The sequence below is a fragment of the Rhinolophus sinicus genome, chromosome 14 (assembly GCF_057876585.1).
Source record: "Rhinolophus sinicus isolate RSI-liver-muscle chromosome 14, RSI-T2T, whole genome shotgun sequence".
NCBI lineage: Eukaryota > Metazoa > Chordata > Mammalia > Chiroptera > Rhinolophidae > Rhinolophus > Rhinolophus sinicus.
In genome coordinates, this window is record NC_142514.1 from 123624301 (window position 1) to 123650992 (window position 26692).

General features: G+C 36.5%; 2 protein-coding genes across 6 annotated transcripts in view; one reads left to right on the forward strand and one right to left on the reverse strand.

The window, feature by feature from the left end:
• Nucleotides 1-11117: 11117 nt before the first annotated feature.
• ANKRD49 (ankyrin repeat domain 49) lies at nucleotides 11118-18045 on the reverse strand. Of its 3 annotated transcripts, none has more exons than XM_019737566.3 (3): nucleotides 17917-18045; nucleotides 14837-15192; nucleotides 11118-13609 (listed from the first exon to the last, which is right to left on the reverse strand). In XM_019737566.3, exons 2-3 carry the CDS (start codon nucleotides 15092-15094, stop codon nucleotides 13148-13150), a joined length of 720 nt encoding a protein of 239 aa, XP_019593125.3. In that variant the 5' UTR covers nucleotides 15095-15192; nucleotides 17917-18045; the 3' UTR covers nucleotides 11118-13147. The 3 variants fall into 3 exon arrangements, with proteins under 3 accessions (XP_019593125.3, XP_019593124.3, XP_088647629.1); XM_019737565.3 differs by having other exon boundaries at nucleotides 12108-13609; nucleotides 17672-17947; XM_088791503.1 differs by lacking the exon at nucleotides 17917-18045 and adding an exon at nucleotides 17323-17461 and having other exon boundaries at nucleotides 13009-13609.
• A 33-nt stretch (nucleotides 18046-18078) lies between these two features.
• MRE11 (MRE11 double strand break repair nuclease) overlaps nucleotides 18079-26692 on the forward strand; it is a 62633-nt gene continuing 54019 nt past the window's right edge. Inside the window, exons 1-3 of one of the 3 annotated variants that reach the window (XM_019737562.3) lie at nucleotides 18079-18221; nucleotides 18992-19107; nucleotides 20878-21010. In XM_019737562.3, coding sequence (XP_019593121.2) covers nucleotides 19088-19107; nucleotides 20878-21010 — 153 coding nt within the window. In that variant the 5' untranslated portion in view covers nucleotides 18079-18221; nucleotides 18992-19087. Of the gene's footprint in view, nucleotides 18276-18991; nucleotides 19108-20877; nucleotides 21011-26692 lie in introns of those variants that run through there. The other 2 variants (XM_019737559.3, XM_074335591.2) reach the window with 2 other exon arrangements.

Here is a 26692-nt window from a genome sequence, read left to right on the forward strand (position 1 = left end):
CTCCCTTTCTTCCTTCCTTCCTCCCTAGCTATCCTAATTAGTGTGAAGTGATAGCTCTGTGTTGTTTCCATTTGCATTCCTTAATGACTAGTGATGTTGAGCATCTTTTTATGTGGTTATAGGCTATTTGTATATGTTCCTTGGAGAAATGTCTATTCAAGAATTTTGCCCATTTTTGAATTGTGTTCTTTGTTGTTGAGTTGTAGGAGTTCTTTATACGTATGTTTTGGATATTAATCTCTTACCATGGTTTAAAAATATTTTCTCCCATTCTATGGGTTGCCTTTTTACTTTGTTGACAGTGTCTTTGATTTTAAGATGTTTTAATTTTAATGTAATCCGATTTATCTATTTTTTCATTTGATACCTATGCTTTTGGTGTCATATCCAAGAAATCACTGCTGAATTCGATAACATGAAGATGTCCCCCCTATGCTTTCTTCTAAGAGTTCCATGGTTTTAACTCTTACATTTAGATCTTTGACCATTTGGAGTTAATTTTTGTACTAACGTTATAGTGTGATGTAAGTAGGAGTCCATCTTCATTCTTTTGCATGTGGGTATCTAGTTTTCCCAGAACCATTTGTTGAAAAGGCTATTTTTTCCTCCATTGAATTATCTTGACACCCTCGTCAAAGTCAATGGTTCATAAACGTGAGGGTTTATTTCTGGACCCTCAATTCTATCCCATTGATCTATATGTCTATCCTTATGCCAATACCACACTGTCTTGATTAACACAGTAAGTTTTAAAATCAAAAGTGTTGAGGCCTCCAAGTTCGGCGCTTAGTAACAACATTTAGTACTACTTTAATTGCTTTCATAGATGTTTTGTAGTTCTCAGAGCAAAAGTTTTCCATGTCTTGTTAAATTTATTTCCAAGTATTTTATTCTTTTCGATTGTATTGTAAATGAAATTTTCTTAATGTAATTTTCAGTTTGCTCATTGGTAATGTTTAGACATACAATTGATTTCTGTATATTGATCTTGTATTCTGGGGCACTGCTAAATGTATTTATTAGTTCTAATAGTTTCTCTAGGGGATTCCTTATGCCTTTCTATATACAAGATCCTATCATCTGCAAATAGATGCATTTTCACTTCTTTTCCAATCTGGATGCCTTTTATTTTATTTTCTTGCCTAAATGTCCTGGCTGGAATCTCCAGTATAATGTCTAATTGAAGTGGTGAGAGCAGACATCCTTGTCTTGTTCTTGACCTCAGAGAGAAAGCATTCAGTCTTTGACCATTAAGTATGATGTTAGTTGTGGGATTTTATAGATGCCCTTTATCAGGTTGAGGAAGTTCCCTTTTTTCCCTAGTCTACTGAGTGTATTTATCATGAAGGTTAGCTGTAACCATTTGCTGTGTTTTTTCATTAGTTGCTTTAGTGTTTATAGTGTACATCTTTAACTTTTTGCAGGCTACCTTCAAAAGATAGTATACCACTTCAGGTCTAGTTTAAGAACCTTCCGTTTTTCCCTTCCAGCCATTATATAATTGTTGATATACATTTGGAAAGTAAGACGTACTTGCCAACCTATATGTCATAAACTCTATAAAAATTGTTAATAATTTGTTTAAACAGTCAATTATCTTTTCTAAATACTTATTTTATAAATCTGTATTGTAACATTTACTTGTAAATTTAATCTGTGAGACTACTTAGGGCATTTTGACAACCACAAACATTTGAAATGATGTTTTTTATATGACTAGTAGTTTTTTTTAATCACCTTGATTATTTTTAAGTGTTACGTATACTTATATTGTTGTGTAACAGATCTCTAGAACTTTTTCATCTTGCAAAACAGAGACTTTATACTCATTGGAAAACAACTTCGTATTTCCCCCTCCTTTCAACCCCTGGCAACAACCCATTCTATTTTTTGTGTCTTTGAGTTTGAATACTTTAGATCTCATATGAGTAAAATCATACAGTATTTATCTTATTGTGACTGGCTTACTTCATTTAGCATAATGACCTCAAAAGTCATCTCTTTTGTAGCATGTGACAGGATTTTCTTCTGTTTTAACACTTAATAATAATCCAATTTATGTATATACTACATTTTCTTTATTCATTCATCTGTCGATGGACATTTGAGTTGCTTCCACCTCTTGGCTATTCTGAATAATGCTGTAACTGATGTGGGTGAACAAATATCTCTCTATATTCTGGATATTAACCTTTTATCTGACACATGATTTGCAAATACTTTGTCCCATTCTGTAGTTTCCCACTTGAAACGCCTCCAGATTGCTATTATTTATCTTCTGTATATTGATTGTTTCTTTCCTTATCCCTATACTGATTATTTAATTTCTATTCAAAAATATAAAATCCTTCCCTTTGCCAAGCTAAATAGTTCAAGCTTATATGATTCTACTTTTCCTTTGTGACCTATTTTCTTGACAAGATCATTTGGTCTCCAGTTGCTCACACCCAATTCACTTTTTAATTACCAATAGTCTGTTTCCACTCTCACCACTTTATTGAATTCAGTCTTTTGAAGGTTGGCAAGTACGTCTTACTTTCCAAATCGAGATATGCTCTCTCCTGTCTTTTTACCTCTCTCACAGAATTTAACAGTGATTTATACCCCATTTTCCTTGAAAGTCTCTTCTTGATTTCCAAAACTGCATTTTCCTGACTTTCTAGCTATCTCTCTAGTGGTCATATCCCTGTTACTGTCACCATTCTTTTCAGCATTCCAAACTCATCAATTTAGACATTCCTTCATGTCCCCTCTTTGCTCTTTGCTCTCCTCTTGCTATTTCATTCCATCCCAACACTGTTATTAGCACCTTAAGGTGCTGTGCCTCTTAAATATCTTCAGAACCAATCTTTATCCTGACTCCAATCTCACATTGCTAACTGCTGGTTGATCATCCCAGTCATGAAACTTCGGAGCAGTGAGAAGCTGAGAGATCATCTAATCCAGTAGATTTCAGCACCTAGAGACAGAGCAGATGCTCCTTTATCTCAAGCAGCTGCACTTATCTCTGCATTGTTTGTTCATTTAATAGGTATTTATTGAATGACTCCTTAATGTCTTATAGACATTAAAAAGGTATTAAGATATTATGAATAATTTGATGCTAGTAAATTTGACAATTTTAATGAAGTGTACAAATCACTTAAGAAAACACAACTTTCCAAAATGGGCACAGGAAGAAATATAACCTTAATAGAAGTAGTTATAGAAATATAACTACTAAAGATACTGAATTCAAAATTAAAACCTGTCCCACAAAGAAAACCTAAAGCCTCACTATTGAATTCTTCCAAACATTTAAGAATGATATAACAACAATCCTACCCAAACTATTCCAGGAGTTAGAAAAAAAATGTTAATATTTCTCAACTTGTCTTTATACAAAATCTGAAAGAACACTACAAAAAAGGAAAAGAATAGGTTAATTTCCCTCATGAAGACTTATTCAAATACTAAATAAAATATTAGCAAATATAACCTAGCATGTTAAAAAATGGATAACACCATAATAAAGCTGTGATTGTTCTAGAGATGCAAGATTTGTTTAACATTTGAAAATCATGTAATGTAATTTTCTGCATTAAGAACATTTTTTAAAAAGGAAGAAATTAAACTGTTTTTATTATTAGTCAACATGGTTGTGCACATAGAAAATTCAAATGAATGTATAAACTATTAAAATTAATAAACTTATTAAGGTCACTGGACATAGTCAATAAAGAAAAATAAATTTTATTCTTCTATACAGCAACAAATAAATAGAAAATGGAATGTAAAAAACAGTATATATATAATAGCATTAAAAGCCACCAAATACATAAGAATAAATCTAAGAAAAAACCTCCGCTTATATACTCTAAAACATTATCAAGAAAAATTCATGAATATCTAAATAAATGAAGGAATATGTTATTTTCAAGAATTGTAACAATATTATAATGATGTTAATTTTCCTCATATTGATGTATTATATAACTCCAATCTAAATCTCAGCAGGGCTGTTTCAAAATAGAAACTGAAAAAGGATTCTAAAACTGAAAAGGAAACGCAAAGGGCCAAGAATGGCAAAAGCAACCTTGAAGAATAAAAGCAAAGTTGGAACATTTATATTACCAGATAGCAAGATTTACTGTCGAGCTACAGTATTAAAACTGTGGTATTGAAGGAAAGCTAGATCAATGGAACAAAATAGAGTTTAGAAACAGACCCAACTATAAATGATCACCAGATGTATAACAAAGGTGTCACTGCAATGTAGTGTGTGTATGTGTGTGTGGGTGGCTGTGGGGTGGTGGTGGTGGTAATCTTTTTAATAAGTGGTATTGGATAAATTGGATATTCATATGGGAAAAAATGAACCTTGACTCCTATCGCACACTAAACATAAATATCAACTCAAAATGGATTATAGCACTAAAGGTAAAATCCTAAAGTTAGAAAAGAACAATGAAAAATATGTTCATGATCTTAGGGTAGCCAAGCATTTCTTAAAAAGGAAACAAAAAGCGCTAACCATAATGAAAATTGATAAATTAACAGTCATTAAAATTAAGATATTCTCTTCATGAAATCACCATTAAGAGAGTGAAAATGCAAGCCACAAATTGGAAGAACATTTTTGCAATCCATATATCCAACAAATGACTAGTGTCCAGAATACATAAAGAACTCCTACAAATCAATAAGAAAAGGGCACACAACCTAATAAGAAAATGGAGAGAGATGAACAAGCACTTCACAAACGAAGAGATCTAGGTGGCCAATCAGCACCTAAAAAATTGCTCCACATCATTAGTCATCAAAAAATTGCAAATTAAACGTACAATGAGATATTACTACATACCTACTAGAATGGCTATTTAAAAAACCCAACAAGGTGGCAGTAGGAAGAGTTGGAAGGATATAGAACAATTGGAACTTGCATTCATTGCTGCTAAGAGTGTAAATTGGTACACCATTTTGGAGAACGGTTTTGACAATTTTTATTAAAGCTGAATATAAATATACTCTATGGCCTAGCAGTCCTAACACTAGGTATGTACAAAAGTGTGTAATGTGTACACCAAAACCATATTCTAAAACATTCATGCCAGCACTATTCATAAAAGCCCCAAACTGGAAAGAATTCAAAGGTCCTTCAGAAATCAACAATGTGTGTGTGTGTGTGTGTGTGTGTGTGTAGTATTGTGTGTGTGTATAGTATTGTGTGTGTGTGTAAAGTATTGTATGTATTAAATCATGGAATACTCTACAGCAATGAAAAAAACCTCTGCTACATGCAAAAATATGGATGAATCTCATAGATGTATTATTGATTGAAAGAAGCAAACACAAAAATATACATAATAAATGACTCCATTTATGTAGGCAAAATGAAACAATTGTGACAGAAATTAGAATAGTGGTTCCCTTTCAAGGAGCACTGAGAGGGAGCACGAAGTAGACTTTTGGGTTGCTGGTTGTGTTCTATATCTAGATCTGGGTCATAATTACATGGGTGTGTTCCCTCTGTAGAATTCATCAAGATTTCTGAACTTTACTGTGTTTTCTATACCTCTACAGACTATATAAAATTAAGCATATTTTAGTTAGAAAAAATTGGTCTGAAAATTATTTTACTCATAAAAAAGTGTGGTTTATTTTGATCAAATAATAAAGAATTATGCAATTGTGGGTTTTTTTCTGTTTTTGTCTCCAATATCAAAAGCTTGGAGATAATTTAATTGTCAATTGAAGTAACCATACTATTAATTTAGGTGGTGTATTTCCTTTCTTCTCCTAATGCCTTTTGGTTTTCTAATCATTATATGTCTGTTTTCAGTTATGCACCACTCAAATTTTGGAGGGATAAATTATTGATAAAAATTAGTGTAAAATTTGCTGTTTTATCTAGGGACTGTTACTACTATTTTTCTTTTTTTAATTCCAAAAAAATTAAAAATGAACAACAGAAACAGGACGACTTGTCCTTCTTTCATTTTAATTAAATGTAAAAGACCAACATATCCACTAGATGGAGGCAAAACCCAAGCCTAATTTTTTTTTCGTAAAAAGTTAAAAATTATATTTAATGTAAAACATCATTGAGGTCTTTATCAAAGAAATAAAAATTTAACGTATTACTAGAGTTAATATATTACTTTGTATTACTTAACGGTATATTAGCAAAAACTAAGTAGACTTTTACATTTTGTGATTAATCCTATAGATTTTGAATACATCTACAGAAATCATCTCAGTCTTTTCTGCTTAGTAACAAGGCAATTGAATAAGCAATGGATGATTAAATGTATTGCTTTTTTCTCTTCAGCTAAGTATTAGGTTGGTGCAAAAGTAACTGCGGTTTTTGCAATTATGTTTAACCTTTTAAACTGCCATTACTTTTGCACCAACTTTTGCAATTATTTTGTTTCCTACCCTATCATTTAATGGAAAAACTGCTCCTTCCAATTACAAAGGGCATTTTACTCAGGATTTTAAAATTCCAGTGAATTGGTGAAATCTATGTTTTTGGATAACTCACTGGACTCTGCAGCCCCAAGGGAGATACATCCTTAGAATTTGATGACGAGGTCCTCATATGTCCCTACTTGCTATGGAAAATGAGAGGATGAAATTAGTTAGCGCTGGATACCTACTTTTAAAAATCAACTTTATTGAAGAATAAGTTATGTGTAAAAACTGCATTCCATTTAATGCATAGAATTTAATGGCTTGGGCAGGTGTAAACATCTGCAAAGCTACCACCACAATCAAAATACAGAACATTTCCACCATCTCCAAAAGATTCTTTCTGCGCTTTTGCAGTCCTATTGCCATACCTGTCACCAGGCAACCACTGCTCTGCTGTCTAGAAATGAGTTAATTTCCCCCCCAAATGGATATTCAGTTGGTCCAGCACTGTTTAAGAAAATACCTCACTGAAATCTCTAACAATTTTGTCAAAAATAAATTGAGCATTTCTATCTGGATCTATTTCTCGACCCTATTCTGTTCTATCGCTCTATATGTCTATTCACCCAATACTACACTGTCTTGATATTGCTGTTTCACAGTTGGTTTTGAAATCAGGTTGTATAAATCACCCAACTTTATTTTTCGTTTTAAAAATTGCTTTGGCTCTTATGATTTAATGGAATTTTTGTTTGTTTGTGTTTTATGATATAAAAGGCAATTTATTCCTAATAGTGGTACATTTTATGCCCTCAAACACTGTCATAAATAAATGATGTAAAATAATATTAAAGAAAATGGAATTTTTTGTTACGATTATTTGATAGACTAACTGGTGGTACACGGATAGTAACATTCAAGGACACGATAGATGAAAAGCTATAATATTTGAATGTGAGCTTTCTGGAAACAGTTCATAACAATGGGTGATTTACTTAAACTTCATAAGCCCAATTTCCTCATGTGTACAATGGCATCTGCCTTACGGGGTTACTGTGAGCACCTACAGTACAGTTGACACACAGTAAGCACTCAATTGTTAGCCATGAATATTATCACAGTGGTTTGGTGTATCACATCTTGGATATACAAGAACTTTCATAAACAAGATCAGATGAGATTGCTTCATTCGTGCATTACATAAAAGATGAGTGGGGAAGGAAGGCTGATTAACAAATGTAGAATTTTTTTAAATGTAGAATATTTTTACATTATGGTTTTGACATATTTCATCTTATAATTAATTTTTATTTTTATTTCTTAATTTTTATTTTTTTAAGGAGGGCGCAGCTCACAGTGGCCCATACGGGGATTGAACCGGCAACCTTGGTGTTATTAGCACCGTGCTCTAACCAACTGAACTAACCGCCCACCCCAAGAATTAATTTTTAAAGTGAAAGTAATTGCCAAAATAAATTATACCATATTATTTTTCTATTTAAATAACTAAAAGAATTTTAGATCTGCAATGACATTAAGAGATTATCATCTATTTCCCCAGTTTTATGCCTGGAACCTGTTAGCTCCCTCCCCACTTCACGCTTCTCTGACAAAAGCTGTTCGCTTTGCTTATCCTTCTTTTCTAGAACTAAAAAGGCTGTGTATCAACTTTATAGCATTTTATCCAACAATGCAATAAAAAATTTACACTTTAGTGGAGCAACCTATTGAAAATCAGGATTTGGTTATCATTTCCATTAATACCCAGAAGTTAGAATTTCTCTAAATTCATCTGATCTAAGGGGTACATTTCCTAGAGGCCAAACCTGGGAGTTTTTCTTACAAATGACACTGTGTGGAAGTTTTCTTACCCTAACTGTACGTTTTAGCCCAATTTTTAAATGTGTTTAAATGATCTCATTAATAAAATACTAAAAATTTTAAATAGAATTAATGATTATGTAACTTTTGAATGTACACTGATGAATATTTGGAATCAAAGGAGAAGGTGCTTTAAATAAAATGTAATTGCATGCTAATAAAACAGCTTTGAGGCTAGCCAAGTTATGAAATCTCTTGCCTTACTTTTGATGACATAGAACAGGGCACGTTCAGCAATGTCTGGAGACATGTTTGGTTTTCATAAGTGCGGAAGGGAAGTGGGAGGTGCTGCTGGTGTCTAGGGAACAGAGGCCAAGAGGGCTACTCAAGATTCTGCAATGCACAGGATGCCCCACAGCAAAGAACTGTTTGCCTCTAATGTCAATAGTGTGAGAATCCCTGACATGCAATTACCTCTCCAGATGGACTCCAAAACCTCCTCACTATCTAAGGGTGAAGAATAAAATCAAAAGAATGGATGAAAGGACCCTAATATACGATTCTTCCTTTTGATTCTTCTTACAAGACTTGCCTGTCTTCAAATAAGAAATATGCAAAAGCAAATCTGAACTCGAGTGCTTTTTGTCTGGTAAGTCTGGTATTACGTCTTAGTAGGATTTTCACAGCACAGCTACGTCTTGGTCCTAGAGTTGATCCCTTCAGTAAAGATGTTTTCTATTTGAGTTATTAAATTTGGGTCTGGAAAACCCTGATAGGCATCTGAGTTTTTAAATAATGGTAGGCTCACTTTCTCATCTTTTTGGTTGCTAAAAGTTGCCTCTGTTTAAGGCAGCTGTGTCTGAAAACAGAATTCTAATGACTGCTCGAGAGACAGTGCCCCTAATAAACTCACATTAATTCTCCCATGATATTTTCTTAATTTTCAACTATTGTACATCTAGTAGAGATGAAAAGCTGAACCTATTATAATAGAAAGGGAAGGAAGGAAAATAAAATTAGGCAGCAGCTTGCTTTTCGATTTTTATAAGCTATATATTTCATTAAGCAGATTTTCTGGCCTACAAACCCTGTCGTCATGGGCATGGCAATTTCATTAAATTCATAGTGAGAACTATTAGATTTACTTCAGTTTTGATTAATTCAAGTGATAAACCAAAAATGAGTATTTTTGTGTTTTTATTCCATTTGCTCAGTGTTAACAAGACCCACCCTGAAAAGGGGGAAAATTTGGTATAAATTCACAGAGAAACTCATTTGATAGGCCCTGAGAAGCTGCACATAGAGTGAGCAATAAGCCATTCTCAGTTTCAAGGTCCTGGATCCATTCTGGAAATACACGTTCACTCAGAATCTCTTATCTTTTAAATTCTTATAATTATTTGCTGAAATTCTTTTGCTTTATTTTGCTTATGTCTTGAGGTTTTTCTTCTGTTGGAGATCTTTGACACCTGTCAGGGGCCTTTTAAGATGGGGTAGTTGTTTTCTAGGTGTGGAGATGTTTAGATTCTTGAAAAACGCTCTATGCTGCATACTTTACTGGAAGCCATAAGAGGGAACTATATACAGGAATATAAAAGGGAGAGTTTGGGATCTTCAAGGATCCAACTATCCAAAACAGGAAGGGCATTCCTGCTTGCAATGCTGGGCAAAGGAACCACTCAGTACCACGTTTTGAGTACCTATCATGTAATAGGTACCTTATATACATTATAGCTCATTCCTTAGAAAACTGTAACAAGATAGATATTATCTCCATTTTATATGAGACACTGAGGTTATTTACCCAAAGTCACACATGGGTGGTAGCCAGGATTTGAACTCAGATGTGTCTGACTCAGAGTTTAATGCTCTTCCTCCTAACCATTCTGCTGTGCCTCCAGGGAACATTTCAGGTATCTGGACCTGCACTGTCCAATAGAAAAGCCACGAGTCAAACGTGGCTAGTCTGAACTGATGTGCCATAAAATACATAAAATATTTTGAAGACGCATACTATCAAAAACAGTAAAATAACAACAGTAATTTTTAAATATTTATCCCATGTTGAAATGAGTATTTTGGATTATGTTAAATAATATGTATTATTAAAACTAATTTCACCTGTTTTTAATGTGGCTACTAGAAAAAAACTAAATTACATATGTGGCTCTCATTGTTTCTTTGTGATAGTACTGATTTAGACTATTTCTACTTAGGTTCCCAGAAGTGAAATTTTAGGGCTCCAAAGGGAAATTTTTAGGAATTTCAATCATCAGTAAGCAGCACTCAATCCTTCTTAGATTACTGTCTTCTGAACTTAATAAACAGAGATCTTAATCTCCCTTTAGAGAAAGCACTTCATATGACACACGTTGAATGGTTATCTGGTAATCCTATAGAGACCAGAGCATCCCACGATACTAACTACTGTAAAGGCATAAGCAGTTGTTTTATGATCATATTTTGTACCTCCCTGAGCCAAAGCAGTTCCATAAATTCCTAGAGCCATTTCAGGTAGGGTGAAGGTGGTATATGTGATCAGAAATCCAAAATTAATCCAGAGGTTTCCTTTTGGTATTGGACATAAGTCTCAAGAGCAAGGGTTACTTCTCTGGGCCTCTTTTGATCATGATTTAGTATAGTTGGGGATGTGGTAATTGATGTCGACAAATAGAAATAAATGGATGTTTTCACATCCAAAGACTCTAAATCCCATCACTGTGGTAGGTTGTGGGCCAGAAAGTCCCCTGGAGAAGCGTATTTAAGATTAAAAAAGCAAAGCCAACTAATTTCACGCTGGGCATAAGAATTATGATGTGTCCATTGAACAATGACAAAAAGTTACCTCTTCTTCAAGTGTGTAACTTAATCACAATTAAGCCCTTGGTTGTGAAAAACATAGATTTTTTTAAGTCTTTGGGTAAAGTTTGTAGGATTAGAGAAAATTTTGTTTGCAAACAGCTATTTAGCCTTCTTAAAGCAAATTGGAAAGTACAGGTAAGTAACATAGTCAAAAGCATTAGTAAATACCTCTGCAGACAGAAGAGTCTACTAAGGAAAGTAAAGGAAGCAATCTAATTTCTGTCCTCAGGGATTTCCATGCACTGGTTGTGTTGAGGCCTGGAAACAAGGGAGTAGTCACATCTTAGCTCCTGATCCGAAATGAGGTGGCTTCTTTGGCTCCATACTTAAGTGGGACACTTACATAATATCATGGATGCAACTCATTCCCAATTAATAAAGGAGCTATTGGCTCTGGGATTTTAAGCTAACTAGGCAGTCTCAATTAGCAGTCTACTGGGATAGATGGGGTCCTATTCTACTGTCACTATCAGCTTACCTGCCATTTGGTTTCACTAAATTGGGCCAGATCAAACAGAAAGTGACCTCTCACTTTCTACCAAAACTCCTGTCATTGATGTTGATACCCTGAAACCCAGGCATCTCCTCGCCAGAGATCACGAAAAATTGAAGCTCTCCTAACTCTTGAGATCCTGTTTATCACAATGATTCAGTTCATATATTATTTTTAACTTTTCTGAGATGATCCAATTTTGTTCTAAGCTAATATTGCCCCACATATTTGATTAAATAACATTCTTACTTAGTCTAGGATGATTGGGTCCTAAGGGCTGACTCAAAAGAGACAAACCTTGGTGAACATTTAAAAATTATAACTGAAGAGCCACTGATGTAGTTCCCTTTCTCTAGTGTGTTCTTGTGTCGAAAAGTTAAGGGAAATCCCTTTGGGAATAGTCACAGAGGGGCTAGGTAGCCAACGGGAAACCACTGCTGGAGAGGCGCAGAGTAGAGATTAAATAAATGTATGCTGATGAATAAATATGTTATGGATCCAAGGAAGATGTATACAGGTAAAAAAAGAATTCATGGCCTTTTTTGTTGTTTGAAACTTTTATTTCTTTGAATACTTGTATTTATGCTTTTGTCACTATCCACACTGTGGCTTTTTTAAAAAGCCTGAGCCACTTTGTGGTTCTAGCCCTAATAATCATCCCCTCACTCGTGGAATTCCTTTTCCCTTGTCTCTTTCCCTTTATAAGGTTTGTATAAAGTGAGGACCCTAGAACAATCAGTACTTTTTGTGAACTTGAGAGACTATATAAGCAGTGACCGAATCAGGAGGCTTAGGCAGGTAAAACCAGCAAGATAGTAGATACATTACGATCTCTTGGACCAAGGTATCATTGTGTTCATATCTGAAAGGTCACGCTGACTCACCAGGAGAATAAGGATTATGTAGGTGGACCCGGGTGAGGTAGGACTGTCCATAGGATTGTGTGAATTGTGGTAGGGGAGGCAGTATACAACATTCATGGATTAAACACCCAGCTAACTACTTTCCTGAAATGGTCTAGGTTCTAAAAGACAAACATCGTGTTTTTTTAACTTAGGAAGATTCAAGACACTATGTTAGTTCTTACGGTTTAAAATTAAAGCAAATGGCTATGGTAACACAGTGGAGAGAGCTGAACTGCACCAGTATACTGAAGACTTTTAAATTAAATTCTGAGTTACCTTACCTTATAAAAATACATGTCAGTATACTAAGTACTTTCACAAAAACCTTTAACAAAGATCCAGGATGGGGAATATTTAAAAATACATTTTTCTTGGATCAGCACCAAAAATATCATTAGTTTTCCATACCACCCGTGACAGGTTTTTAAGTATAGTTAAAATTATTTCTGATAAAAATTACACACTCCACAGAAATCATTAAAGATCAACGCAAACAACTCTCAAAACACTTCTGACATCAAGGTCAGGCAATTCACTTGGAAGGAATTTATATAATGAATACCACTGAATATTTTGTTGTAAGATGTTTGATGTCAACTTTGTATTACGGGGATTTTTCACATCTCACACAGAAGAGGCACTGGTACTTCGAAACTTAAAAGGATCAGAAGCGTTAAGACTGAGGTGAAGAATTTGTGCAGCCTTCCACAATTTCAAAGAGGTACTCATAGATACTGGTCCTCCTGGCGATATCAAATGCTGTTTCTTCCAGGTTGTTCTTCAGACCTGGTTTGATGTAGCGGTTCATCAGGAGAAGTTCCAGGGTATCTTTGCTGTCTCTGTTCCCAGCAGCGAGATGCAAGGGGGTCAGGAGGCCTTTTGTTTGGGCATTGATATCTGCGTCATGCTGAAGCAAGAAAGAAGCTACTCTAGTATTATTCCACTTACAAGCACTGTGCAGGGGTGTCCAGCCATCCACGGTCACCGCGTGCACATCTGCTCCTTGTGCTATCAGCTCACGGACAACATTTAAGTGTCCACTGTAGGCTGCGCGATGAAGAGGGGTGTACTTATCCTCATCTCTAGTGTTCACATGCGTGGCCTTTTCAGCAAGCAGTCTCTGCACTGTCGTCAGCTGAGGAGAGAAAAAGACGTCTTTTAAAAATCCAGCTAAAACTGAAAAGTACACCAAGAAAATTCAGCAGACTAATGGTGCTATTATAGATTTAATTAAGTTAAATAAAAACTTCCTTCTTAGCAGATGACTTTAAACTGAAAGCAAGATTTCGTTCTTGGAGGGGAGAGGGCAACTGATTTAAGAATGAACAAGTTGGTGTTAAATATAAACTGCTGATTCTAAGAATGTGATTCTCTGACTATCTAACCATGTATTTACTTCTGGTCCAATTAAGGCTTACTGCACAAACGCTTTAGTCCTACATGAGTAATACAGGCTATAACTGTACTTAGTATTTTATATGTCTGCTGTGAAGAAAACATAGTAACAGATTGATTTTTCTGTAGTAGGAGTATCATACACATAAACACAATGTAAAAACTTTTAAAAATAAACTTTATTAGAATACAATGGTAACGAAGAAATATATAAAGAGCTCAATTCCTTCTAACTAAAACAACCTTAGACATGTGTTTTCAGGAAGTGATCTTTAGTTTGATCTATGGACCTCTGGTGGGATAGTGTGCTCGTGAGCTAAAAAGCTATCCAAAAATGCAAGACCTTTTTAGTTATGAGTTTACTAACAGAGACATGGGGGAACTTAGCAAAACAAGGCAGAAGTGGTTGAGTGGAAGTAGACTTTTGATGTTAAATTGGATCATCCTACTTGTATGATCCTGGGCAAATTAATATTCCTGAATCTCAATTTCTTAATCTATAAAAAGACTATTATTACCTATCTATAGGGATATATGAAGATTAAATCAATAATGTAATAAGGCATATTGTATAATTGGAATTCAATAAAAGTTAGTTCCCATCCTCCCTTTCCTAAATACTTGTCTCTACGATTATCCTAACGGTTTAATATAAATGATTTAAAAATAGAGATGATTGCTTGTGATCTTTATAGTTAATTATCCTTCAAGCCCCCCAAATACCTAATTCTTTGTAGCTTAAGATGTGCTTTCATGTACATTGCCTCATTTGATCCTCAAAAACCTGCATAAAAGAGGCAGGTATTATGGTGGCCATTTTTACTGATAAGAAAATAGAGGTTCAAAAATAGGATTTGCCCAAAGTTACAGACCAAGTAGAGGTTCAGGGAGAGGTGTTCTGGCTCCAAATCTAATACTTTTCCTACAATACTACGGTTTCTTTCTTAATTGATAAATTTTTTTTTACCCGATTTTTTTCGGCAGCCCAAAGGAGCAATTTGCTAGGATCTTTTTCCATTTTTTTTTCTTGCAATTGATACCACTCTTCAGTTTTTTCATCTTGCTCCTCATCTTCATCAGAATTCCCTACCCAGAGACTTTGGGTTCCAGTGGGAATAAGGTGTCCATGTGTTTCCAACAATTCAAGTTGGTTAAAGTGTTCAGAAAAGTCCAAGGAATTCTCTGGGTCTGGTTTTCCGTCATCATTTACTTTCTCTTTTTCCATTTTTTACTACAATTCTAAATACAAAGCATTTCAAATCCCAGGCTATAAATAATCTTTTTAGAGATGAATTATGACTGCTTTATTTTATTCATCAAGATCTGAAAACAGAAACAAAAATTATTAGCAAAACAGTAATTGAAGGTTTATCAAAAGCACAGGTAAGTCTCGCAAACACACACAAATAAACTCTGTCTAAACTCTTTGGTGTTTCTTGACACCCTTTATATTCACTAAATGTTGGAGCTGATAATTTTAGTTATCTGTATCTTTAATGGCCTAATATTAATTTTGTTTTGTTTTCTTCTACTAATTCAGTGGCTATCATTGTACAGGCATACTTCGTTTTATAGTACTTCACTTTATTGTGCTTCACAGATGTTGCATTTTTTACAAATTGAAGGCAAGACCCTCCACCAGCAAAAAGATTACAATCGGCTTTATTGTGGTGGTCTGGAACCAAACTCACAGTATCTCCAAGGTATACCTGTACTTATTTTGAATCTATTTGTTTAGATACTTTCGTATTATGCTAAGAGTGATCAATGCTTGAAGCTTTTAAATTATAATACAGACACATTCATGATTTTTATAAACTAGACATATAGATACGATACAGCAGAAACAAAAACTTTGAGCTCCTAAAAAACTTCAAAGAATCAGGGATTCTTAGAGCTGGAATAGCCTCTAAAGGACATCTGTCCCAATCTCTTATCAGGACAGTATCTTTATCATGACATCTGTAATAATTATCCTTTTACTATTTTAATAATTTCAGGCTTGGAAAAATTCACTGCTTTAAAAGTGTTTCTAGTCTTTGATAGAGAACTATAGTTCTTAGTTAACTTCTTGTTTCGTAACTGAATTTTGGCTATCATTCACTCCTTTGTTCAACAAATATAAGCAGAATGCCTGGGATGTGCCAGTCTCTGGGTACTGGGATTCAATAATGAACAAAGTCCATGTCTTAACCTCAAGAAGCTTACTGTCTAGTTGGGGTGACTGGCAAAGACAGGGGGGATAAGCACTAAGATAGGGCCACATCCAGACACAATGAGTATGCTGAAGAGTCATAATTAACCCAGTCCGAAAGGATGAGGGCTTCCCAAAGGAAATGCTTATTCTGCTAGCCTGCCATATTAATTTACAAACCAATATCAGCTCAGAGTTACACAGTATAATTAAACTTTAACCTAAGAAAATAATAGATATTTTAAAAATACCATTTCTATTTATTGGAGTGATCACTATGTCAGGTTTACAAAAGTCTAATCACTATGTTGTACACCTGAAACTGATATAATATTGTATGTCAACTGTAATTGAAAAATGTATTTATAAAAATACCATTTCTCAGCCTCCCAACTATACTATTTGTTGCAACCTTACCAGTCTTGCAGAGCTCTTCTCAGATGTTACCTCTTTCATTAAGTCTTTCCTGATCCTCCAAATTAGATCTCTAACCTTTTTTGTGCTACATATTGTCTTATTTTACTACTAATTTTGTTCTTGTTTTAGCCTCTTAAAACATTGTAAGTTTAAGGATAGGGACCATATTTAACATGTATTTATGTCCCACTTTCATACAACAGGCATTCAGAAATACAAAATTAAATTTAATTAAAACCCTATCGCTTGATTTTGACTGGAATGGATTCTGAGAAGTTTGCGTTAGTTATACCCCTAAGAAATTTCTTTCTTTCTACCTAGTTTTGTAAGTTTAATAGTATTCATTCTTAATGCAGCATTCGAGTTTATTACTAGTGTCAAGAGCATTAAGCTTAAGTTTAAATCTATCACTCATGAGTAGTACCTTCTCTGGGCTTATTACTTGATTGTAAAATGTAAGGATTTCACTAAAGAATTTCCGAGGCCTGTCCAGCTTTTCAGTCTACCAGCAATACTATCAGAATTTTCTTGTTTTAACAGTTCCCACTTTTTTCTTTATTCACAACCTCGTCTCTGAATCTTGCAACACAAAAGTGATCATACATCAACACATAAAACAATGCCAGTAAATAACATAAAATTCACTCGTTAATTGTAACAAATTATAGCATAGCTCGAGGCCCCCTTTTCCGTTTTATAAAGCCCCCCTTTTCATAAGTTTTTAATTTAGTGCTCCAGATACAATAAATTACATATAAAATTTTCTTGGTGAATTTGATTTAAAAAGTTAAACCCAGGTCCATCTCCGATTCAGGATTTAAAAAGTCAATCAGGAATCTTACTTGATGATATTCCACCGGGAAGAAATAGGGTGTCTTAACTTAAAGGACACATTCCATTTTGAAAGTGATCTAATTTGCCAACTCCTCACAAACAACTCAGGGACAGGCAGGGCCATAAACCCCATTTTACAGGTGAAGGCGCTGAGGTTCGGATAGATTAAAACAACTTGCCCTAGATCAAGGAACTTCAATGGAACCGAAAGCCCAGATTTTCTAAATCAAGATGCACACTGTTGTTTACTGCACCGTATTTTAGTGCTGCCAGCACAAAGCAATACAGATGTGCTGAACCCGAGATCCAGGGCTAAGCAGGGAAAGGCTTGTAAAACTGAGGATCCGAATGTTCTACCTCTGGGGAGTCGGAGTAAGGGAGGCCACCAGTCCCGGCCCTCCGGCAACCGCTGGTCACTTCACAGGCCCGGGCGTCGCTCCGGCGGCCTTGCAAACAGCCAAGGGCGCAGTAGCGCTTCCAGCCCTGCCTGGGACCCACGACGCAGCCGCGGTCGACAGGTAACCCACCGCTACAGGCCCGGAGTTCTTAGGTGGCACAACGCAACACGGAAGAGTGCTCCCGGGGAGGGAAGAGCTACCCACCGCACACAAGGGAAAATCGCCGCCGCAAACCTCGCTTCCGGGGTTCGTCCCCTCGGCCCTCAGGATTGGCTCCTGTTCGAGGGCGGAGCCTCGCTGCAGTTTTCCTTGCGCTCGCACGGCTTTCAGCAGCCAATGAAAACCGAAGAGGACTTAAGGCGTTGTGTCATCAAAAAGGTATCGCGAGAGAAAGAACTGCCTTTTTCTCTCCCGCGTAATTCAGGTTCACGGCCTAGCGGGTTCTCAGAAGCGATCTCAGGTCGTGTCGTGGCTTGTCTGCTTGCGAATAAATCGCTCCTTCTTCTCCGGTAAAAGACAACCTCGGGTCCCGGTGCGGGTGCTTTGGAGAGTCTAAGTGTGAGGTAATTTAGGAATCGTGCCCGCCTCCTATCTGTGCAGGAACCCGGGTGTAGCCCCAGAGTGGATTGAGCCTCTGGGGAAAACGGGCCGAGTGGGGTGGGGAGGGGTGCTGGAGCGTTACGCGTTCTGGCGTCTAGGAGTCCAGTGGTGGGGGCATAGCGAGGTTTGCAATCCCCGAGAAACTGGGAATCTGGACGTGGTGGGGGTGGTTTCCCGTTAGCAGCGGCTTCTCCCCAACTATGCTGGTGATTTTCACTGGTTCTATTGGCGCCTCAAGGTGTTTCTCCGCAGACCACGTGTTTCTGTTTATTTACATTCGTTTTCAATTTGGGGCCATTCTCTTTCCAAAACAAGCCCATTCCTTTAGAAAATCTTGAGTTTGAGTGGAAGTACCTACAGGGTCGCCTCCGTGCTCCAGAGTAGCATATACAAGCACCTTAAACATTTCTGTACATCCAGAGTTTTTGTGCTGAACCTTAATTACTGTGTGTCACCCTTTTTGCCCATTCATTTAAAGTTTCCCGTAGGGCAGGGAAAAGGAAAATAGGAAGTGAGCTTAATCAAAATGGTGAACCTAGAATGGCACTGAAGATGGGCTGTTTTCTATAATTTACTTTTAAAAGTATAGTAGGTGCTTAGGTGAAAATGAAACTCTTACAAAATTGACAGTCTGCTTTTTTACAACGTGTGTTTTATAATAATATAATTTTGTTTTTAGAATTTGGAATCGAGTGAGTTTTCTGACATTTCAGCGCAGAACCCAGTGGTACTTGGAGAGGAAACTGGTCCTAGAGGAGCTGGACTGATCATAGAAATGAGTCGTTCAGATGCCCTGTAAGCACCTGTCTTCTGGAATCTTCTTTGTTGCTTAGGGTTTCTAAAGGTCATCAACTATGATCACCCTAAAAGAAATAGCGTGACTATGAACAGAAGTGACAGTCACCAAAAGAATATTTGGAATGGTTAACATTCATACTAGAATGTTTATTAACTAAAAGATAATATACAGCTATAGATTGGGTCTTGCAGTAATTTGGTATCTATTGCTATTGTATGTACGTTTATGTTCTTAGGTTTTGTCTTAAAATATTGAAGCTATAAATATTCTTGAACTTTTATGACAAAATCTGAGTGGTCAAGACAAGTCTGTTGTACAGATTTTTAGAGAAGTAAATGGCTCTAGTATTGAATAAATCAGAAATGAATTTGAGTAAAATGAAAATAAATAAAAGGACAAGAAACAGTTATGTGGAAAAAGCTTTAGGCTTGGAATCTTTTGCCCTGGTTTTAATTCCTTTGTTAAAATACTGTGTGACCTTGGGCAAATTAGCAATCTTCTAAACTGCTTCAGTTTCTTCATTTGTATAATTGGAATAAAAATGCCTTTCTCAGATTAATTTTGATGTTTAAATGAGAGACTCATGGGACAATACTGTGTAAGTTGCTATGGAATCATAGGGTAGTAATTTGATCTGAAAGTATTCTGGTTTCTCCGTGTGTACCTAGGAGTCAGAACTATGTGCATATTATTTTTAAAGTTTCTGAAGATAAATCTTTTCTGGAAAAATATCTTGTAAATAAAGATTTGAATTTTGGAGATATATATGAAAGATTTTTTTTTTAAGTTCAATATGGTTCCAAGAAAATAGCTTGAGTGTTAATCTTGAGTTTTAGTCTTGTTTCTACCACTTAGTTGTGCAATAACTCAGTTAATTCTCAGTGTTTAGCCTTCTCATTTTTCAGAAATAACAATACTTACCTCTTCACATGTGAGTTGATATGAGATTATAGATACAAAAATATTTTAAAGAATGTTAAAAATTACATTAAGTTTAGAGAATATTAATAACTTACATTATTGCTTCACATGAAAATACCTTTGAATACTACCAGATATTTTTTTTTCCCAAAGATTTTATTGGGGAAGGGGAACAGGACTTTATTGGGGAAGGGGAACAGCACTTTATTCGGGAACAGTGTGTACTTCCAGGACTTTTTTTTCCAAGTCAAGTTGTTGTCCTTTCAATCTTGAATAGTACCAGATTTAAGTGGAATTGTAATAATTGTTGTGTTACTTGACCAAATTGTAAACAAAAAACTAACTTTGTGCAGAGAACATAGTCAAGCAAGTGTCTTCAGGGGCCTGAATGTAAGTTACTAGCTTATTAAGAAAAATTCTACTTATAAAGTAAGAGGAAGGGCTTTCTGGTTACCTCTGATTTTTTTCCTGGAAGAGTGCAAAATAGGCACATAGCAATTTTAGATATGGGGTCAAATCTTCTTGGGTTTTTGCTGTGGAACAGAATAGGAAAACAATCAAGTTTTCAGCTCCAGGGTATAAATGAGTATATAAAACTGGTTGTAATAAGGCTGTAAATTTTTGAAGTAGTCACAGACCTTTTAAAAACTCATATATATTTGTTCTGTATTGAATTAGGGGTAGGCAGACTATGTGAAGTTAAAGAGCTGTTAAATACTTGATATTTTCAGAGTTAAGACTAGAAAAGTGGCTTTACTTCATAACTTGTTATTTTATAAAGTTGGGTTTCAATTTGCTTGAACATCTTTTTAATATACTGAAACATTTCTTCTTTTTTAATACAGTGATGATGAAAATACATTTAAAATCTTAGTGGCAACGGACATTCATTTGGGATTTATGGAGAAAGATGCAGTCAGAGGAAACGACACATTTGCCACACTTGATGAAATTTTAAGACTTGCCCAGCAAAATGAAGTGAGTTTGGTTTACATTTTTACAGTTTCTACAGTGTTCCCTTACTTAGCAGTGTTTTTTCCTCTCTTAAAATTAGAGGTTTGTTTTATAGGCTCATGTTACCTGCTTAAATATCAATATACTAAAAACTCAAAGCAGGTCTTGTGTGCTTTGTGCCCTTAATTCAAGTAGGAGCTACTTTTGTAAATAGTCTAAAAAAATTTACAAATATTTATGGGGTGTTTTCTGAGTGCAGGATCCTGTGGCAGTTTCTGTTTGAAATATAAAGATGACTGTCACAGTTTCTATTTTCAAAGAACAGTTTGCGGACCGGTATGTGAGATAAGACAACTGTCCAAAATGCTTAGAGGCAATGTCATTTGTGCTAAGAGCCATAAGAAAATTATAAGCAGCCTTTCCTGGGAGTTTAGAGGTGGAAGAGATCATATTTAGATGAGGATGGTGAGATGAGTTTAATTTTGGACTTTGAAGGCTTTTGGTAGGTGAAGAGCATAGAGACTTTGAAAGCTTTTGGCAGGTGAAGAGGATAGAGAATGTACATTTCACAGGAAGCAGGAGGAAGGCCTCAGAAGTGTGTGTTAGGAAAAATGCAGGTCTGTTTGGCTCACTGGGAGACCATGTTTTAGAAAGTATGCTGAAAGACCAGAAATGTGGTTTGAGCTGCATTAATAAGAGCTTCCAATGCCTGATTGAGGAGTTTGTACTCCATCTCCTGGCGATGGAGTACAGCCTGAGTTGGAGACCACTTTGAGGCTTTTTCAAAGTTGTAGCATGGGATGGAAAAGTGGAAGTGAATGCAAGAAATATTCCCAAAATACGATTTGCCTACTTTGGTTAGTTGTAGGGGTAGGGATGAGGGACAAGGGGATGGCAGTGACTCTGAAGTTGGTTAAGTTCGGGTGAATGGTGGTAGCAATAATAGAAATAGGTTCTTAATAAGGAAGAGGGGGGAGCAGCCGGGAGCTCCTGGTTTCTGAATGCCCAGTTCCCAGAGCTGTTTGAAAATCGCGCCATGGCAGAGCCAGCGGGTGCTTGAGGATACAGACACTGAGAAACACGTACAGGCGTGTCGTGGTCAGGCAGCTGCTGCGCTTGATTTCTTTTTTTTTTTAAACGCAGCCACAGGTGCTCCTCACTAGTGATTTCCTGCCCTGCATTTTTTTTTTACTTCACATGGCAGGAGCTTCACTATGTCATTGATAATCACACTAAAACCAGTATAATTTTTAATGCTTATGTGGGAATCTTTCACAGTTTTCCTGAACCATATTTTAACACTACCTGTGCTTTCCAGTGTTGCTCCTTCATTGTGCCACGTTGCTCACTCGGGAAGTGGGTGTTGTGGAAATGAACCCCACCCAAATAAGGACACCCAGAGACCACTGTAGCACGGGGTTCACCCACCATCCCTTGTGTTTGGTAGAGACTGTAAGGCAGGCAGGGAATGGGGCGATTTATAGTGAAAATAGGAAGATTCTCATTGGAGATTATGGGCTGGGGGCAAAAAAGAGAAACAGTCATTAGCCAACCATGTGGGCTTGTTACCACAGAGGTTGTGGGTCAGAGTGCCACCGTCATGTAGGCTGGCTTTCGTCTCTCTGAATATTCATTACCTACGTGTCTCTACGTCTGTCTTGTCTCCAGATAGCTCCCTGACCATGGGTAGAGCTTGATGAAAGTCCAGGGGCATTCCATGCAAAGGCTTTGAGTTCATGCTGTAAGTTCCTTTGCAGGTAGAGTTGTGCTAACCACTTATACTCACAACAGCAAGGGTCAAAGTGCAGATGTACTTTTGACGTCAGCCATGCCGTTTCTGTTTTTATAAAAATATAAATCTGATTGGGAGTAAACCAGAATCCGTTATCATTAACGTTGTAAAGTGGGTTCCCAAACCCAGTTCCATAGTAGGGCAGAGAGCATTTTCCCCCACCAACAATTTTCATACACCAGCAAGGTCTCAACTCAATCCTGACGCCATCTACCCGGAGATGGCATCAGATTCCACAGATTAAGGGTTTAGTCCTACAAGACACATTCTTCAGATGCCGGCCCAGGCTCTGTGCTTCTCACCAGCTGGATATAGATGGGTGGTTCCAATGACCCCCTCCAACTCAGAATTACCATTTGTAAGCCCACATTGTTACCTGCACTTCTGACCCACTGGCTATAAATCAGAGGTTCCCACACCCCCTCCTTGGGTTAAATTAATTTGCTAGAATGACTCCGAGAAACGTGTTACTTGGCTAGATCACTGGTTTACTGTAAAAGGATAAAAATACATAAATAGATACAAATAAATGCGGAAGAGGTACTTCTTTATGAATTCTGATGTAGACTATTTGAGTTGGGAGATTCCAATAGGACGTTCAAGGAAACATTCCAGCAGGCAGTTGAAATGTCAGTGCCAGAGAGAGCTGGGGAATAAACGTAAATGCTGGTGACTTGCAAATTAATATCTTCAACTTTGACTTTTTCCTCAGAGTTCTAATCAGTTTATCTACAAGTCCTTTGGTTTTTCCTCCTGAAAATATATGGAACGTTTCCACTACTCCATTTTCATGCCTACAAACTTAGTCCAAAACTTTTATCATATTTTGCTGGACCGCAGTAGCTCCCCCTTGGTCTTTCAACGGTCATCCTTTCCCCCTACATCTGTTCAGCATAGCAGCTAAAGTGAACTTTCAGAATCATAAATCAGATCATATGACTGCTGCTTAAAATCTTGCAAGTGGCCTTCCACTGAATGGAAAATGAAATTGAAACCACAAGGCTCAACTTGATCTGGTCCCTGCTAGGATACTTCATCTCCTTACAACTCTGCCGTGTTCACTGTGCCTCATCCACACTGACATGTTCTGTTCTGAGACCTCTGCGTGTCTGGTTCTCTCTGCTTACAGCGTCTTGATCTTGGCAGGGTTGGGTTCTCTGCAAGTTTGAGCTTTCTGGTGAGGTCTTCCCTGATATCTCCAAACACTCTTTTATCACATTACTCTGTTTATTTTTTCATAGCACCATGTGAAAGAATTGGTTGAATTGTTCAATGTTTATTATCTGTCTTTTCCACTAGAAGATAAGTAAACTCCATAAGAGTGAAAAATCTTTTCTGTTTGCTCATGCTGTGTCCTGGTACCTAGAAGGGATCTAGAAGCAGTAGCTTCTCACATATTTGATAATGAATGAGGGAATGTTTAGAATTATTTCCTTTTAAGACGGATTCCTCTTTCCCTGAGGGCAGACAAACGTGCAGCCAAAGGAGGTCTGTTTCCTGCCAGAGAATCCTGTGGCCTTTCTTTTCTAACTCTTAGGTGCTAAAATATTTCTTTCCCTGAGCATAAGCTTTTTTTTCCTACTCTGTCCTTTCCTTCTATTTCCTCATGTTTCCCTTCCCTGCATCGCTTAATATTAACTGCCCCCGCCCCAGCCCTGTGATGGCACTTCCAGATACATAGTATTGTGTTTACTGCTTGTCTTCCTGACTTTTTAAGCCCTCTATTTGTGGGCCTATGCCACCTAACCAGTTTATTTCTACTCCTTAGTTTTTGTTTTTGTTTTTTAACTTTTAATTTTGAACAGTGTCAATCCTACAAAAATGTTACAAGAATGGTACAAAAGTTTCCTTTTCACCCAGATATTCCTACATTTTACCACATTTGCTTTATGCTTTCTCTTTACACACACACACACACACACACACATTTTCTGAACCATTTGAGAGTAAATCACATATATAACAACCATGTACTTATCAAAACCAGGAAATTAATATTGAGTCAATGCTATCCTGTAATTTTAAGATGTTATCTATTGTCTCAGTAATGACATAGCAATCTGGGGGCAGGTGGGGAATAATCAAGTCCCTGTCCAGGATTACATTCTGCATTTAGTTGTCATGTCTCTTGTAATCTGGTACATTTCCTCAGTCTGCCTTTGTCTTTCATGACTGACATTGTTGAAGAGCACAGGCTAGTTATTTTGTAGAATATTCTTCAGTTGAATATGTCTGGCATTTCTTTATGATTAGATTCACTTTGGGCAGGAATAACCACTAAAGCAAGTTGTGTCCTTCTCAGTGTTCCCTGGAGTAACAAACCAATTTTTAAAATATTTTTAAAAATTTTTTACTTGTGGTAAAATACGCATAACAAAATTTATCATCTTAACCATTTCTAAGTGCATACTTCAGTAGCATCAAGCACATTCACATCGTCATGTAACCAATCTCCAGAACTTTTTCATTTTGCAAAAGTGAAACTACCGTTTAAACAACTTTTTCTTACCTCTTCCTCCTAAAATTATTTTTAATTTGTTTTGTTTTGTTCTATACTGTTGATTACTGTCATTTTCTTCTTTTACTTAAATCGTGTTCATTTTTGAAGACCTAGCTGAAATTCCACATTTTTATTAAAACTTTTCTGACTACTGTAGGAGTGGAAAACTTTCCCCTTCTTCCTGTCTAGGTTCTTTGACTGGTCTGATAATTAAATTGACATGAGACAGATTAACAAGAGAAAACAAATTTCATATATACGAGAGTCCCATAAAAATATCAGACTCCCTAGTAGTCAGGTAATTGAGGCTTATGTGCCATCCTGAGCTGAAGGAGAAAGAGGGTTGGTTGTCTGGGGCACTAAAGGGGAGGAAGGCACAGGAAGATGGGATGAGCAAATGTTCGGTAAACAGATATCTGCCATACAGATAAGTTATCTCTGGCAGCTGATAATAGCTGCTTCCTAGTATAGGCTACCTATGGAAATCCTTTTAGGCAGTTCAGGGAGAGGTAGAACAGTTTTTCCTAAGTCTGCTGGGTCTTAACTGTCTTCAGCTCAAAACAATCACACACGCCAAAGTGGGACATTTTGTGGGGGAGTATTCTGCTCCCCCTCACTGCTGTAGCCCACATCAAGTTTCTTTAGGTAGATTATACACTTCTTGAAAGCGTTGGACTTTTTTTCTGTACGATTTTCCTCCTTCTCTCTGGTTGCTCCTATAATGTTCTTCCTCAAATCTGAGTTATCCTTCATAGTGCAACTCAGATGCCACCGTGTGTTAGCACATCCCTCCCAGACTCACTGTCCGCAGACAAATTTTCGCCCCTTAGTTAGAATTCATTGTAAAGTCATCTCTGCTCCTGGTTTGTTCATATATCCATTCTAGTGCACGGCAGAGTCTGACTTATCTTCAGATGCGTAACAGGTTGTCTCCCATTAGATTTTGGACATTTTTTTAGAATAGGGATTGTATTTTATTCGTCATTGTATCCTCAGGGTAGTATAGGGTATTGCACATTGTCAGTGTTTCATGAGGGCAGGGACATCATCTATTTTGTAGATTGCTATTTCTTCAGCTGCCAGTGCCCATGGGAGCTCTAAATAATTGACGAATGAATTGAATGAATAATTTGGATTGAATTGGCTCTCTCTAGGTTTTGTTAAAGTGCTAAGTTTATGTTTGATGTGACTGACAAAAAAAGAAATGTGATCGCTTTGGGTTGCATGAGTCAGAGTCTTGGTATAATAATTTGAAGGTGGCTTTTTGAAGGTGGGCTAGGAACTTAGTTGGAGTCAGATTAATCACCAGATTGGAATGGAATGTCCTTTGAATGAATAAAATTTTAAACTTCCATATGTAATAGTATCACATATGATATTTTGTTCTATATCTTTCATCTATAGTTTAAAAACT

What these genes read in the sequence shown, in the direction of transcription:
- ANKRD49 (XM_019737566.3), bottom strand. Translation starts at nt 15,094, where the DNA reads ATGGAAAAAGAGAAAGTAAATGATGACGGAAAACCAGACCCAGAGAAT. An exon ending in GGGCTGCCGAAAAAAATCGG is followed by an intron (nt 13,610 to 14,836) that starts GTAAAAAAAAAT and finishes TTCTCTCCTCAG; the next exon opens with CTGACGACAGTGCAGAGACT.